At 43.7% G+C, this 16,509-nt stretch overlaps 1 protein-coding gene across 6 annotated transcripts in view; it reads left to right on the top strand.

The window, feature by feature from the left end:
* The window catches only part of Dip2a (disco interacting protein 2 homolog A), a 119,390-nt gene that overhangs the window by 54,369 nt on the left and 48,512 nt on the right, over positions 1-16,509 (top strand). For all 6 annotated transcript variants that reach the window (XM_074072449.1, XM_074072446.1, XM_074072447.1 and 3 more), the window contains 10 exons: positions 78-275; positions 5,300-5,391; positions 8,609-8,719; positions 9,915-10,038; positions 10,407-10,516; positions 10,906-11,008; positions 12,847-12,911; positions 13,037-13,130; positions 14,255-14,374; positions 16,129-16,243. In XM_074072449.1, the coding sequence (XP_073928550.1) occupies positions 78-275; positions 5,300-5,391; positions 8,609-8,719; positions 9,915-10,038; positions 10,407-10,516; positions 10,906-11,008; positions 12,847-12,911; positions 13,037-13,130; positions 14,255-14,374; positions 16,129-16,243 (1,132 nt within the window). The remainder of the gene's footprint in view (positions 1-77; positions 276-5,299; positions 5,392-8,608; positions 8,720-9,914; positions 10,039-10,406; positions 10,517-10,905; positions 11,009-12,846; positions 12,912-13,036; positions 13,131-14,254; positions 14,375-16,128; positions 16,244-16,509) is intronic.

Raw genomic sequence — 16,509 nt, 5'->3', positions numbered from 1 at the left:
AAACACAAATGCTTAAAAACAATGTGTGCATGGTAGTCTAAAATATTGGGTTTTAAATTTTGATTTTTTGCTTGTAGTCCAACAGCCAGATCCAAACCAGCCAAAGCCTGAGGGAGATGAAATGGCAGTACTAAGAGGGGAGCCTCTGGCAATGGGGACCCCCTGGCCACCATCTTTGCTGGGTGCCCTGCAGTGCTGGGGCACAACACACCCCAAAGCCCCCTGTCTGACTGCCTTGGATACCATGGGAAAGGCTACCTGCACCCTCACCTATGGCAAGTATCAGCAGGACGCATGTGTTCTTGTTCACTATGAATTTATTATACATGCACTGAAGCACAAACATGCTACCTCTGAATGTTGTAAAGCAAAGTCCTCAGAAGCCAATGTAGCCATCAGAGGGACCATGGGTGGCTGTGGTTTTCAGTGTTTGAAGTGTGTATGTGTTCTAAACAGTGTAGTTTAGTTTTGCATTATTTTGGACTTTGTATAAATGGAATCAAGTAGTATGTGAGATCTTTGGTTCCTTATTATGTTTTTACCTAAGAACTTGTGAGCATGAAGCGCTTGATGCTTTTTCCAGAGTGAATACAGTCCTGAGAGCAGAAACCTTGCTGGGTCCAGGCTGATGGTGCCCCTCCACACATAGGGAAACCATGGCCTCAACTACACACACTGCTGGCTTGCCATGTCTTGAAATTTTATATAAACAGGATTACATAGAAGGTGTTCTTTTATGTGTATTCATTTCTCTAGCATGAGGCTCATCTGTGATGCTGTGTGTTTATTCTCATTGGTGGCATTGTTTCATTTGATAAATATATCAGACTTGCTTTTGCATCCCACAGCAGGTGGACACTTGGGTTGCTGTGTCTGGTACTGTATGAATATTCTTGCTGAGTCTCTAAGTGAGCAATGCATGCATTGCTGCTGGGTATAAATCAGGAACAGAGCCTCCAGCTTCAGGACCTTGTGCCACATAGCTCCTCAGCCACACCTGATACTGTTCCCTTTCATTCTTTTTTGTTGGTGGTTTACAGTGTGGAGTTGGATTCCAATTTGCATTTGCTTGATGACTGATGATGCTTTTAATGGGCTTTTATGAACTATTAAGATACTTGGCTCCTTTTTCTATTTGCTTGTCAATGTTACTGCTTTATGTTTTGTAAACATCTTCTCTCACTGTTCAGATTGCTTTTTTTTTTTTTTTTTAAAGCAGGTTACTGTGTGGTCCAGGTTGGCCTGGAGCTCATGATGCTTTAGCCTCTCAAGTGCTGGGATTATAGGTGTGAATCACCATGCCTAGCTTATATTGCCTTTTAATACTTCTTATGATTTTTGATGAATGAGAAATCTTAATGTAGTCTAATTTGTCTGTCCTCATCCCTTATTGTAGTTGATTTTTGTCCTTTTTAAAAAGTCTTTGCCAAGCCTAACGTCATCAAAATATTCTCCTACACATTCTTTTAAAAACTTCATTGTTTTACTTTTGACATGTAGGTATTGTGCTCCATCTGGAATTTAATTTTGTGTACTGTGTAAAGTTGGATCACTTCCCTTCTTTATGACCAGCTAGTTGACTTTGTGCCATTCATTGAAAAGGCAAGTTCCCCCAGGTACAGCAGCGTCATTTTGTCTCGTATCAGGTGAAAAATACATTTGTGACTCTGTCTCTGGACTGCTTTTGGTTCCATCTGGCTATTGTCCAACTTGTCTGTTGTCTGTCCATCTCCGAATCAGTGTTGCTCTTTGAGGTTCAGTCTCCTGGCACATGGGCCTCCAGCTGTGTGATCAATTCTGGTGTTGCTGATCTTGGCCCTTTGTATTTCCAAGTAAACTTTAGAACCAGCTTGTTACTTTGCATAAAAATTCCTTCTGGGATACTCATTGCATTGACTCTGTAGTTGAATTTGAAGAGAACTGATATTATAATTAGAAACTTCTAGTTCATGTCTCTGAACTGTTTCCCCCATTTAAAGGCCTTCTTTAATTTCTCTCAGTAATGCTTTTGTACTTCTGAGTACAGAATTCCTGAACAGCTTTTATTAGATTTATTCCTATCATAAATGGTATAATGTTAACTTTTTTCTACCAATTTGCTGGTCCTATAGCCTGAGGGTTCAGCACATTTCCCATGGGGCCAGCTATGCTCCTGGGGGATTTTTCTATGCCCTGGTATTGCTCATGGCCTCAGTGGGAGCCAGGAGCCACACACCACAGCACAGCAGCTGCTCCTTTCCAACTCTTAGATCCTCTAGTCTTTGCTGCCTGTAGCAGGTGTTTTCTGTGTTAAACACAGTCTTAAATAGTACTTGAGGCAAAAGTACTCTGTCTTTGAACACACTGCCCTTTGATTCATCCATGTTAATGTGTGCAGTGGTAATCCATTTACTTCTGTGGGGGAAAAATATATCAGAATTCACTTATCCATTATGTGTTTGGTGGACACTGGGGTTATTTCCAGTTTTGGCATGTCAGCACAACTTTGTCGGGTGAGTGCTTGGGAGTGGAAAGCTAGGCTTGCAATTGGCAGCCCTCATACTTGCTGGATACTACACTTTTCCTGTACACACATGCCACCAGCATGAAAGACCCCCTGCTCCCTGAAACTGCCAGCACTTGGCATCACCAGGCTTACTAATTTCAGCTGATCCAGTGAGAATGTAAGGATGTCACATTTTGGGTTTAGTGTGCATTTTCCTGGTGTTGAGAGGTTGAGATCTTTGCTTGTCATCTGGATTTTTCTCTTTCACTAAGTATTCATTGACTCTTGCACACTTCTTTGAACATCCAGAGCTACTTGTAGGAATTTTTTTCTGTTTAGATTGCCCATCCTGTGCTGGCGACATACTGCAGTTATCTTCTCTACTGTAGGGCTGAGCCTCTCACTTCACAGTGGTGGCTCAATGAATAGCAGTTACACCCTTGTTCACTTTCTTTTCTTTAATGGTTCTTGATTTTATTTTATTTAAAAAAAATTTTTTTTAATTTTTATGTTTCCTTTGCTTTTTTTTTAATTTTTATTTTTATTTTATTCATATGTACAATTTTATTTTTTTTTTTTTGAGACAGGGTCTTGCCATGTAGCCAGGCTGACCTCGATCTTGCATTCCTTCTGCCTTGGCCTCCTGAGTGCTGGGGTTACAGACGTGGCCACTGTGCATGGGGTTTGTGACGTTTGTGTTCTCTTTAAAGGCTCTTCCTAGGCTGTGATCATAAAGTCACTCTATTAGTTTGGGACAGCATGGCTGTGACATTCAGATGCCCTGTCCATCTGCGGCATGCCCATGAGTCCTGTGTGTGGTATGGGCATGAGCTCTAGGGTCATGCTTCAAGAAGGATCACCACCTGTCCCATCGTCTTCACTGACAATACTGTCTCATTCCATCCCACCCCATGGTGACACCTATGCACTGTCCACACCCACAGGCCTGCCCTGGACTTCTCTCTTCCTGTTAACTGACTGCCCCCTTGTGCCCAGGCCACACTCTCTTAATGCCATAGCTTCATAACAAGTCTGGACACCCTGGAGAGTCTTCCCTCCTGTCTTCTGGGAGAGCATGGTAGCTGTTCTTGCCTGTGTATTTCAGGGTCTCTTTTAGTTTTGGCTTGTCGATTGGCTGCTGAGATTGTGACAGGCACTAGTTTGAATGTGTTGGAGGAGAATTTACACCTTTGTATTATTGAGGCTTTAGTGTAAGTAATGGTTTTATAATTTTTAGAATTTTATAAAATTATAACAAAATTTTTTGTGGAGAGACATTGCATACTTACTGTGTTTTAACCTAATTGCAAATAGTATAAGTAAAATTTTTATATAATTTTCTAGTATATAAAAATCAAGTGGTATTTGTATATCGGTATATCTGACTGCCTTGCTAAAGTCAGTTAAAAAGATTCATAAGGAACACAGTCATGTCATTTGCAAATAAGGACACGTTTATTTCCAGTTATTTGATCTCTCCTACTCCTTATTGTACTGGTGAAGGCATTTGGTAAAATGTTGCTTCTGCTCTCAGAGGAAAAGCTTCAATATGTGACGAGTAATGATGTCCTGTATGGTTTGTAAAAATGCTCTTCATCCCATTGAGGATGGTTTCATGCTTGTTTAAAAATGATTTTTTTAAATCACTTTAAAAAAATGAATGGTTAATATTCTTCCATCTGTTGAGATGATGATTTTACTTTTCATCTTGCTCTGTTAGTATGGTAAGTTATGCTGGTTTTCTATAATTCTTTGTATTCCTGAGGTGAAACTGACTTGGTCAAAATGCTTTATTCTATTGCTACATAGCTGGATTCATTTGGATAATGTTTATATATTAGTTGTTAATACCTTGAATTGACCTTTTCAAGTAAGCAAAACCTATGTTTGGTGTTGGATTTTTTTTCTCATTGATTTATCAGGTCCCACAGTTCATTTATGTCACAGTTTAGTGCCTTGTTTAATATTATGCACAGTCACTGGAGGACATAGCTGCTAAGATGCAATTGGTTGTGCCACAGCAATGTGAAGGATTTGACTCCTTCTTGGATACAGGATATAGGGTGAAGTTGGGAGTGGAATCGGGTTCACTCTCTGTACCCATTGTCACTGCTGCCTGCTGTCTCTTTCCACCCCCCCCAGACACCTCCAGTCCCTGCATTTCTTCTCTGTCTGTCCCCTGTTTTCCTCACTGCAGCTTTCTGTTATTGAGAACTCACCAGGCTTGGGTGCTGGGTGAGTTCCACTACCAGGAAGGGCAGTGGGTCCTGGACCGCTGGGTGTGGTGTGAGGCCAGATGCCTGACCTTAGTGCTGGCGGCTCTCCCAAGTAGCAATGGAGAGGACGATTTACCACATTTCGTGAGCTGCTGTAAAAATTGAATGAATATGTGCCGTTCTTACAGGTGATGTCATGGGGGGAGTAATACCATGAGAATGATTCACAGTGCAGTGTTAATTGAAAAAGCATGGTGAAGAAGTGCGATTGCATTTCTTGAAAATTAAACACATATTCACATGTGCATGTGTATACAAATGTACAGATATACACAGAATATGACTTTTTCCTGCACCTTTTCTTATAGTCTAAATTTTCTAAAATAAAAATTCTATTTTATTTTTTGTTTTAAGAAGAATAACTCTATCAGTTGTTTTTAAGAGAGAACAATGATGTTCCTTACAACATTGTGCAGAATAGTCACCATAGTTTCTACTAGGTAATTGTATGTTACGGGGTATTAGGATTGCTACATTAAAATGTTAACTATTAGTTTCTTAAATTTTACATTGCTCAGTATTTTTTATTTTATTTTAGGCAAACTTTGGAGTCGGAGTTTAAAACTAGCTTATACTCTACTTAATAAACTGACTAGTAAGAATGAACCACTACTTAAGCCTGGAGACAGAGTAAGTAACTAGAATGTAACTTTATTAGAGTGAGCAAAAGAGAGACTTATAAAACCTGTATCATTGAAATCCATGTTCTATCAGCTGGCTAGAAACACAGCATTAACACAGAGATTTAAAGTCAGCAGTGAGAAAAATATCAGCATGGAAAAATCTGTGTTAACATGAAAAGCTGGGTCTTCTTACCCTCCCTTGTTATCCATCCTCTGATTTTCCAGTTTCTTTTCTATTTGACTTCATGTGTGTTGATGTTAACGAATGTTAAGCTTCAAAAGCCTAGAAGTTATGCATTAACACTGTTCTTCCTTTGATATTGTGTGTGCTTTGTGTTTATCTCTTTCCCTACTCCAGGTGGTCAGGCAACCTCTTCTTGCCTCTATGCCAAAGTAGAAAGCAAGTAAAGGGAACTAGAAGTTTATCCTCCTTTCCTTCAGTGCCTTATGGTGTAGGCAGTAGCCACACAAGGCTATTTAAAACTAGCCAAAGTTAAATAAAATAAAAATTTAGTCCCTCAGTTGCATAAGCCACATACCAAGGGCCCAACGGCAATGTATAGCTAATAGCTACTGTATTCGATGGCTGAGAGGTGGAGCATTTCCATCCTCATAGAAGTCTGTGCTGCATGGAACTGTTCCAGGTAGGTTGGATAGACTTGAAGAGTCTACTCACTAGTGAGGTCCCTGGTGACAGGTATCTCAACAGTGAAGTGGGAAGGTTGACAGGCTATCAGAGTTCTGAGAAATTCAGTGCCTCACGGTTTCATGTGCCCTGTAGTTAAGGACACTCCAGAAGGAAGCTTCAGTGTGAAAGAAAACAACCAAAAGGCAAAGAAAAGGGAAGAGAGTGTGAATGAGAGAGAAAAGAGGGAAGAGATGGAGGGAGGGAGCTAGGCACAGAACAAAAGGTTTCTAAGTTAGTAGTATCCTTGGAGATCTGAGATGAAGATGTTTCATGAATCAAGATAAGGATGTCAGTAGGGAAGACCAAGAGACGAAAAGTAAGCCATGTGTGGTGGTGCACAACTGAGGTGGAAGGATTCAGAGTTCAAGGCCAGCCTAGGCTACAGTTTGAGGCCCTGTCTCAAAAAGCAAAACAGAAAGAGAGAAGGAGGGCAGTAGGAAGGGGAGGAACAATAGACACAGATTGCAGCCTTGATCCTCTTGAAGATGACCTCACACCTAACTGACAATAGCAGTTTAGAAAGAGAACAGAGGGCAGTGCTGTGAATGGCTACAGCAGCATAGATGAGACTACCACAGCACTGTGACTCCAGGCTTTTGGGGGAGTAGGGCTTACTCACTGGACAGTAACCATGATGGCCTTGGGGTTTCTCAGTTGTGAAACTGGAGTAGAGCACAGTCACCTTTAGCAATCCAGGGGCTTTTAGCCTGCAGTTGCATTTACAGACATTCAGCAAATGTAAGCGTTAGGGTTTTAGACATGCAGAGTCAAAAACATTGGCTTACAGGCCAAATTCCTAGAGCCTGTGCTTCAGTCAAATGACTGAGTAGGGTCCAAACAGGAGAGCTACAGGGGCCCCAAGATGGCCTTGAAACAACCAGGTGAAAGCCCTAATAGGACCAGGCATACTAACACCCTGGAGTGTTGTAGAATAGACAGCAGCAAGAAAAACTTAGGATTTCACTCAATCAGTTATTTGGAATACAGCATTGATAGGTGTTTGACACATTTGATGCAGTGTTTTAGAACGACTTAACCAGTACATCTAGAGAAAGCAGAGCAAGTAAAGGTAGAGGCTGTTACCATCAGGAAGAAAGGAGAAAATGCAAACACCATGAGAACCGCACTTGATTTGGCATGCTTACAGATAAGATTTCACAGCATGCTTTACAATGAGCCTTGCTTCAGCATTAATCTAAGTCACTATCTTGAAAAGCACTCTTGTAAGGACAAAGATGTCCAGATACCTTCTTCACTTGCAAGAGAGTCCATATAGTTAGATTACTGATGAGAAATCAGAGTATCACTGTGGCTGAGTTAATTTTCACAGATTGGTGGCAAAGTCAAGCTCCCATGATAATATACCTTTTACAATTAATAAATTTTAAAAATGAATAAATACCTCTGTTCATAACTAAAATCCCTAAGAATGTCTTTTTCCATACTAAACATCTAGTGTCAAGGTTACAGGTTACATTTCTGAGGCAACCACTATTAAAACCAACTTTTGAAGGAGATCTTTTCCTTTGTAACAAACTTGTTGGAAACTCAGTTTGTAGACCTCACAAGCAATGATCCTCCCAATCTCCACCTCTGGAGTAGTTAGGATTATTGGTGTGAGCCACCATGCCTGGCTATAAACAACTTTTAATTTGGCCAGATGTTGTTTTAAAAAATGGCAATTGGTTTTCCCTTTTCTTTCTTTCTTTCTTTCTTTTTTTTTTTTTGTTGGTACTGAGGTTTGAACTCAGGACCTCATGCTTACTAATCAGATGTTCTACCACTTGAGCCATTCTACCAGCCCCCTGAAAATGGCAATTGGGATGGTGGAGATGGGAAAGGGGGAGGGATTTCCACAGGAAATAAATACTCAGCTAGAATGGAAGGAAATAAAATAGGTGCGTAAATATTTTTAAGATAAAATATGGCAATATGGACATAGTATCTACAGATATGAGAGTATGCACTAGAAGAGGGGTGTAAAACACTGGGGTAAGTTGAAGATGGGGTGTAGGGTATTGTTTTTCATTAGTACTTTTGTCATTTTAAACTGTGTTTTAAATTTTTTTATACAAATTAAAATGTACAATAAAATAGAACTGATCATTTAATGTGGTGGCAGCAAGGTCCTTAGGCAGGAACAGGGAGCCCCTCGGATCTGGGGCTGGGGTATCTTCGTGGAAGTCTTCCCTGTTCACCAATTCCTGCATATCCAGTTGTCAGGGAAGATCTGTTCCATTAAAACTTTGGTGTTGGGGTTGTTTCATTTGGAAGCTATTATTTTAGATATAATTTTATTCCTTGGTCACTTGGCTAATTGACAGTGGGTTCTGGTCAGCGTGGATGGGAGCTAGAACTTTAAAATGAACCTCCACCACAAATGAATAAGGAAATATAATGAGCAAGAATGAATTCCAAGATTAGATTTTTCAAACCGAATTTAGAAAATCTAAAATATCTCTGTTTCTAGTCAACAGAGATTATAAAATCTGAAAAGACTGCTGTCACTCCCAAGTTTTTCTTTGTATTGTTGTAGGTGGCGCTTGTGTTTCCAAATAGTGACCCTGTGATGTTCATGGTTGCCTTTTATGGGTGTCTTCTGGCGGAGCTGGTTCCTGTCCCTGTAGAAGTGCCATTAACAAGAAAGGTAGCAAACCTGGGCCAGCCCCAGCTTGGTGCCCTGAGATTCTCTTCTGTACAGGATGTGTGATGCTGTGGTGTCTTGCTTCCCCTTCACGTGGGCTGTGGGCTGGCAGCAAGAGCTGCTTGGAGGGAGATAGCTGCAGGTAGTCAGTCAGGACTTCAGGGAACACTTAGGTGCAGCTTGCTACGGATCTTCCTTGCCTATCCAGCAGGTGAGGGGCAAAGGCCCTGCTGCACTCTGGGGAGCTGGAGCTGTCCTGTCACTTATCTGAGTTTTCTAAAAGAAGCCGGCATTTTTTCCTCCAGTGAACAAAATTTGTGATTTGCTATAGTTTTGTTAAACTTTTACTCAAAACCATATGATTATTGACACTAATTTTAGTTTTGAACAAACAGGATGGAAACTTTTGCATTTCTGTTCACTTACATGACAAAGGCAGTTTTTGTCACTGATAAATTATTAATATAGGGGATGTGCTTATTCTAGATAGCTGTAACTAGTTACAAATATCAGTAATTTGGTTATTGAAAAATGCCATTTTAGGAATAGAGTAGGTTTGTATTTTAGAAAAATGAGAGTTCTGACATTCCTATTTAGACAGTTGTTAACGTAAGCATTGTGAATAACAAATGTTCAAGCATCCCAAAAGTAAAATTTGCAAATAAGACCACTATATCTCAAGGAATAATATGCGACAACCATGCATTTAGACACAGCAGTTCTTAGAGAAGAAACTAGAGACTTACTGAATTTATGAAGAAAATGATAAAACTCTGCCAAGGGACGCGCACAGAAAGCCCAAGGGAAGGGAAGTGTTTCTGTGTGGGAGGGATCAGTGCCATCCAGTCAGACTCTCCAGTTATTCATAAGCTTCGAATATGGTTCTGCAAATTTCAGTGCTGTTGTTTCTAGGGTTTATTAAAATGCTTTTAAAGTCATTTGTAAGAATAAACTTTGAGAAATTGGCCCACTATCCAGAACTTTGTATCTCACTGTAAAAGAAGTAAAAAATATTTTTTATATTTAAAAACAATTATCTTAATTTCATGGGCTATTTCCATGAAAATATAATAGCATGTCACTTACTAATAGGACCGAATGTTCAGAGCTTTGTTCTCTATCCCAGCCTGGAACCCTAGAGGTGAGGGCTAGGGCTCCCACCAGCACCCCACTTCTACCATTGATCTGTCTTCTGCAGGATGCAGGCAGCCAGCAGGTCGGGTTTCTGCTGGGCAGCTGTGGAGTCACCCTGGCCCTGACCACGGATGCTTGTCAGAAGGGCCTGCCCAAGGCACAGACAGGAGAGGTGGCAACTTTCAAAGGTGAGACTTCCAGGGTCAAGAAGAACCTGTGTTCTTGCTGAAGCCTTCTTTCAACTGTGTCTCTAGTCATGCCATTCCAGAAACTATGTATTACAGGGACTAGAATGTCTTTATCAAAAGTGATTCCTTGTTCAAGGCCTTGGTAAATCTTTATTTTTGTTTGGCTTGATGTCTCCACGTGAGCTGCCCAGTGTGGTAGCCGCTGGCCATGTGTACCTATTTAAATTAAGTAAAATGGAATGAGACTAAGACTTGAGTCCCAATCAGCCCCCCAGGGTCTGGTGGCTGTGTGTTGGATGCAGTCCCCAAGTGATGGGAGTAGAGCCCTCTGGCCACTGGTGGCACCGGTCCCCTATTTGCTATCACAGGTTGGCCCCCCCTTGTCTGGCTGGTGATTGATGGGAAGCATCTGACCAAGCCCCCTAAGGACTGGCACCCTCTGGCCCAGGACACAGGTGCTGGGACTGCTTACATCGAGGTAAGGACCCACACTTGACATACAGGAGCAGCCCCCATGGCTTGGGTCTTGGTTTTCATAAGAGATAGCTACTTCTTTTGGTTTTTTAAATTTTCAGGCCTAGAGCTCTCCTTATGATTTATCCATGACCCAAAAATATAAAACATCAGATAGAACCTTATTCAGATCCTTTCAGGTTTTGCTCTGACCTAATTCTCTCTAACTGGCCCCCTGGGATGCAAACAGTTCCAATGGAGCTTGAGCAGCTGCCCACCTGGGTCCCTCAAGGGCATGGTGTGAGGTGCTCTGGAATGGTCTGTGAAGCAGACACAACCATAGCTCCTGCTTTTTAAGGTGGCATGACTTTGGAGATACCACATAATTGGGTTTTTTTTCCTTGAAATTTACAGTATAAAACCAGCAAAGAAGGCAGCACAGTGGGGGTCACAGTGTCCCATGCATCCCTGCTTGCACAGTGCCAGGCTCTGACGCAGGCGTGTGGATACACAGAAGGTAAGGGCTCTTGAGTACAGGGCAGTGGTTCTTCCTGCTAGCACAGATGCCGGACATACCTGATCTCACCCTGGAAATGGTTGCTGCATATGGCCGTCCACTCCTGGGTGGTGCCTCTGCCCTTAGTGCAGCTGCACCAGGTAGAGGGGTGCAGCTGTCTCTCTCCTGGTGTGCTTCTGGGTTTCTGGACTTGTGCTGGACTGGCGGGTAGAAGGGGTCGCTCCGTAGAGCCTGAGCCTCCCCGCTCAGGGCAATTTCAATAAAGTCACATTATGGACTGTGAAAATGTAGCACCGATTCATTCATGAACAGTGGGCAGGTTCAATGTGTGATACACTGAAGGGCAGTGCGTTTCACACTATCAACAGTGGAAAACCCTCTCCTAGGGACAGCTTTTCAGTGACATTTTCTCTAAATATTGCAGTGGCTGGAGCTGTTGTACATGTAGATACTTAAGTGCAATGAGTCTTTATGGTCAAAGATGGTCTCTTGGTAAAAATGGAAGCAGCTTCCAATTTATCTTAATAAAAGTTAATTTTAAAATTGTTATTTTGTATCGATGATAATTGTATGTATTTGTGAGGTATAGTGTAAGAAATACTGTTTTAAAACTGTGAAAATGGACTTATAGTAGTTTTCTTACATTGTAATACTAAAATTGCACAAAAGTAGAAAGTAAAATTGGCCGGGTGCTGACAACTTACGCCTGTAATCCTGACTACTTGGGAGGTTGAATTGGGAGGATCGTGGTTTGAGGCTAGCCCAGGCAAATAGTTCTCGAGACCCTATCTCCAAAATAACCAGAGCAAAATGGACTGGAGGTGTGGCTCAAGTGGTAGAGCACCTGCTTTGCAAGTGTGAAGCCCTGAGTTCAATCCTCAGTTCCACAAAAAAAAAAAAGTAAAATTAAATGATATGGTTAAATATCTAAAATACGGATGTTTAAACGCAGGTAGTGCATGGACATATCTAAAGACTTCTGTGGAGATTTGGAAAAGAATTTCAATTATCTTCAGAGCATTAATAATTTTTTTTAAAGTGAGATCTATTAAATCAAGGCCCAAGGTTCTTCTTCAGATCCAGTTCTAATCTAACACTTGCCACCTTTAGCTGAGAGTGTGGGGAGATGGCAGCATTGTTATTCACAGTGCAGCAGCATCCTCCCCACAACCAAACTCCTTCTGTTCACCTTGGGTCTGTCTATGGTACACCTGCGGTGGCTGTGGCTTTAGGAGAGGAGCCAGGTCAGCCTGCAGCCCTGGGCTTCATCCTCTGCCTTGTTGGAGGAGGCAGCCAGAGGACATGGTTGGGGTTCTGAGCAGAGGACAGTGTGACTCCCCTAAAGGGCACCAACTGCATTCTCTGGACCAGATGAGGAGTGGTGGAGGAGGAATGGCTTTCTGTACAGCAACAGGAACCACGACTCTGTAGAAGGAGGATGCAGGACCACACCCAGCAAGTATGAGAATCAGCGGTTTGGGCACGAAGCTAAGAAGCAAGAGTGTTCACGACAGTTCCTTATCCTGCCTCTTCATCCTGAAGAGTGTCCACTCAAAACATGGTGACAATGTGTGGTGACACATCATGCAGTTTCTGCAGTGTGTGGCACTCCTGTGTCTTCATATTCATAATCAGCATAGTTCTCTTTTCCAATCCACACTTGTATATTTACAATAATTTGAATGGGCAGCCAGGATTAGTGATAAATTGGTGCATGGTATTTGGAAGTGCTCTGACATGCTGGTGATAAACTCATTCTCAGAATTTCTCTAGAAAACAAATGCATTGGACTTGTGAGGAACTCCTCATTATTTTCACCTTTTTTTGTCTGCTTGCAGCTGAAACATTAACAAATGTGCTGGACTTCAAAAGGGATGCTGGTCTGTGGCATGGAGTGCTAACTGTGAGTTTGTTTGCTGATGACTGACCAAGACGAACCAAGCCTGGCATTAGGGTGCACTGGTTTTGGTGTGCTTTCTCTGGCGTGGCAAAGTCTCCTCGCCTGAGCTGGTCCATATCTCTCCACAGAGCGTCATGAACAGGATGCACGTGGTCAGCATCCCCTATGCACTGATGAAAGTCAACCCACTCTCCTGGATTCAGAAAGTGTGCTCCTATAAAGGTAGCAAAAGAGAGCCATAACTTGTATCACACTTACTTAAGGAAATCTTTCTGAGCTGATCTTTGGTGATTAATGAAAAAAAAAAAATAAAGGCAACATGTAGAACTGTCGGTGTGAGCTGAAGAGCCCAAAACACTTGTTGGGGTCCTGCCAATGGCTGTCTCTGCATGCTGTCCTGGGGCTGACTAAGCCAGAATGTTCCTGGCCTGGGCAGCCATTTGCAAACCAGTGACTGAGCTCTTTTCTGTAGGACCAAGGACGCCTAGTTTTGTTCTTTTGAGATTTTCCTTATAATCACATCAGTATTAATCCTAATCTTAGTATTTGAGATGCTTTTAAACAGTGCCTATGACAGATGGAGTGGGATGGATGAGAGGGGAGGCCCCTGTGGGGTCTAGACCTTGCTCCCCTCACCTTCCAGTGGTTGAGGTACCTCCTGGGACTGAGCAGGAGGCCCTGGCTCAAGGCATTTGTTCAGCTCAAACATCTCTCATGTCTGCCCAAGGGAGCCCCAGGCACTGACTATCCCTGAGCCACTGTGTTGCGTGCACTGTGGGCAGGTCTCCAGAACAGCACCAGGCAGCAGCTGTGTCTCTGCATTCTGTTTTATGGAGCAAAATGAAGCCTGGTGAGAGGAACTAGATTCACTGGGCCCTGCATACTGGTCAGCACATGGCCAGATTGAGGGCCCAGTCATCCATTCAGATCCCAGGTTCCCACACCTTACTGACCTGGAGGCTGCCAGCACCTGCAGGTCAGGTGAATGCAGACAATGGAGCATTGTTAAACCAGGGCCACCACCTTGGGGAGTGACAGCATGAGGCAAAATGGGCAAATATGCAAAAAGCATGATGGAGGTTCTGATTAAAAAAAGTGGGGGGTGAGGGAGGATGAAAATGGACCTAAGTATTGCAACTAAATCATCTCAAGTTTGATTTTTAAGGAGAAAGGTTTGGGATAGGGGTTTGGCAGCATATGAGAGCGGCAAACAAAGCATGCATGATAGGTCCTCTGTCCTCTGTGCCTGCACCTCTGCATGGAATGATGTGCATGTTTGTGTAGGAGTGTGAGGGCACCTGCCATTGTTGTTACACAGGGGTATCTGTATTGCCCTCTCTCTGCAGCCCAGACTGCTCTGGTGAAGTCCCGCGACATGCACTGGTCTCTGCTGGCACAGCGAGGTCAGAGGGATGTCAGCCTCAGCTCGCTACGCATGCTGATTGTAGCTGATGGCGCGAACCCATGTAAGTAGGCCTGAGTTACCCAGGGTGGGGCCATAGTGTGTCCTCCGTTGACCTTGAGTTGCCAGATGGACAGGACAGCCATAGAATCTGTTGAACAAAATTAAGGCATTTCACTGCCAATATAAATAAACATCGATGTCCTATAACATTCCATGATATAAAACCTCTTGTTGGTGTCTCATTGGTGGATCTCACACATTTATTAAGGCACTAAATTTAAAAATAGTTTTAATGCAGTTGACAAAACCCATCTTAATGAGAACCATTTTTCTTAAGACATCACCAGATTGTGCTAGATAATTGGGGTCCTTGTTTCACTGCAGACCTCCTTTTGAGCCTCCTGCCCTTTGGCCTGGTGCCCCCACCTCTCTGGCTCCCGGCCCCAACTTCCCCCATTAGGACCCAGCCATTCTTCCTCCAGAGATGCATGGCCAACCAGAGTTCTTGGAGGAGCCCCTCGTGGCTGCTGCCTGAGCACCCAGGAACCTCCTCAGTGTAGAGGTCTGATTAGTTGCTTGTACTCATGCTGTGCTAGCTTCCTGAGCCCAGTAATCTCCCCTATGGGAGCCTCAGGTGACACTTGTTGAGCAGTGGTTCCTCATGCAACATCAGTTTACCCCCATGTTCTTGTGTACCCCATCTCTCAGGAGAGCAGGCAGGGTACACAGTACCATCAAAAGCTCCTGTTTCCTTGGTCCACACCTGAGCTAAAAGGACCTGCCTCTGTCCTGTGGCATGTCTCCATCCCATGCCCTTGGCCACCTTTACTCTTACCTGAGCCCACAAACCACCCTGGCTCCCTGCTCATCCCCTTCACCACAGCCCATGTGATCAGTGAGAACCACTCCTCTCCAGTACCTTCTCTTCTGGGATAAACTCTAATTCTGACAGCCCTGCCCTGACACCTGCTCCACTGTGTTCCTGGAGGCACCACATGGTTCTCTTGACATTGACCTCAGCCTGCAACTTAACTGCTGGTCCCTCATGATACACCATCCAACCTTCATAGCACTGAATAATCTGGTCATCTTCCTTCCCTAGAAAATACCCCATCCCAGAGAACATGGATTCTGAGGGCCCCTGTGAATGGTTCCTTCCTTTCCAGGAGAGATTTACAATGAATCCCTGGGATCCCAGTAGTTGTAGGGCCATGCTGACTGGAACCCTTAGCTATGCAGCCAAGTTCCCCATCTCTAATGCCTGCTAACTAAAGTCTGCCACCTCTGACTGTGATGGGAGCCTCCCCAGAGGAGGGGATGGCCAGGGAGGGGCAGGGAGGCCTGGGGGAAGGTGACATACAGCACAGCTCTTGAGGCCACAGCCAGGAGTGGGTGACCAGGCCTGGACTTGTTAGAATGCAGGTTTGGACCACAGAAGTTCCTCAGTTACTTGACAGACTGCGCAGGCCCAGAACACAAAGTGCAAGAGGGCTGTTCCCACTGCCTGGTTCAAGAGAAAGAAGGGGAGGGCAGGGCTCAATAGCAAACACAGACTAAAGAAAGGCCTCCTGTGGGAAATTTCCAGCCTCTTACTTGCTGGTGATTTGGAAGTGTGTGGCATGTGCCTCTCCCTGTTCTGTAAGGCATTGCCTCCCTGAGTTGTACCAATGACCTTCCACTGGGATGGGGCTTACTGTCAGGTGGAACCAGGTCAGCCCCTGCAACTGTCAGTCCCAGGGATATACCAGAGACCCTGTGCTCCGCCCACTGTCCCTCTGGTTGCCTCTCATGCTCCACTTGTGGTGCTTCACATAGGGTCGATATCCTCCTGTGATGCCTTCCTTAACGTCTTCCAGTCCAGAGGTCTGAGACCAGAGGTCATCTGTCCTTGCGCCAGCTCCCCTGAGGCTCTAACAGTCGCCATCCGCAGGTAACTAAATACCTTCTGCATCTTGTGAGCACTTAGTCTGTCCAGTCTGCGTATAGCTGAGTTACCTGTGGCACCAAATTTATGATCTGTTTCCAAGTATTAGGAACCCTGAAGCAGGATGTTCTATGTCAGCACCTGGCCATGGCAGCGGTGCAGTCTGAAGACTCCCGACCCCTCACCTGTCTAGATTTGTGTTGGGATTTGGTAGCAGTGCCCTGGGCCAGATTCTGGGTTCTTTCAAGGCATTAGCAGGTTGTTTTACTCAG

The sequence above is a fragment of the Castor canadensis genome, chromosome 5, assembly GCF_047511655.1.
Source record: "Castor canadensis chromosome 5, mCasCan1.hap1v2, whole genome shotgun sequence".
Classification (NCBI taxonomy): Eukaryota; Metazoa; Chordata; class Mammalia; order Rodentia; family Castoridae; genus Castor; species Castor canadensis.
This window is presented reverse-complemented; position numbering and strand designations above follow the sequence as displayed.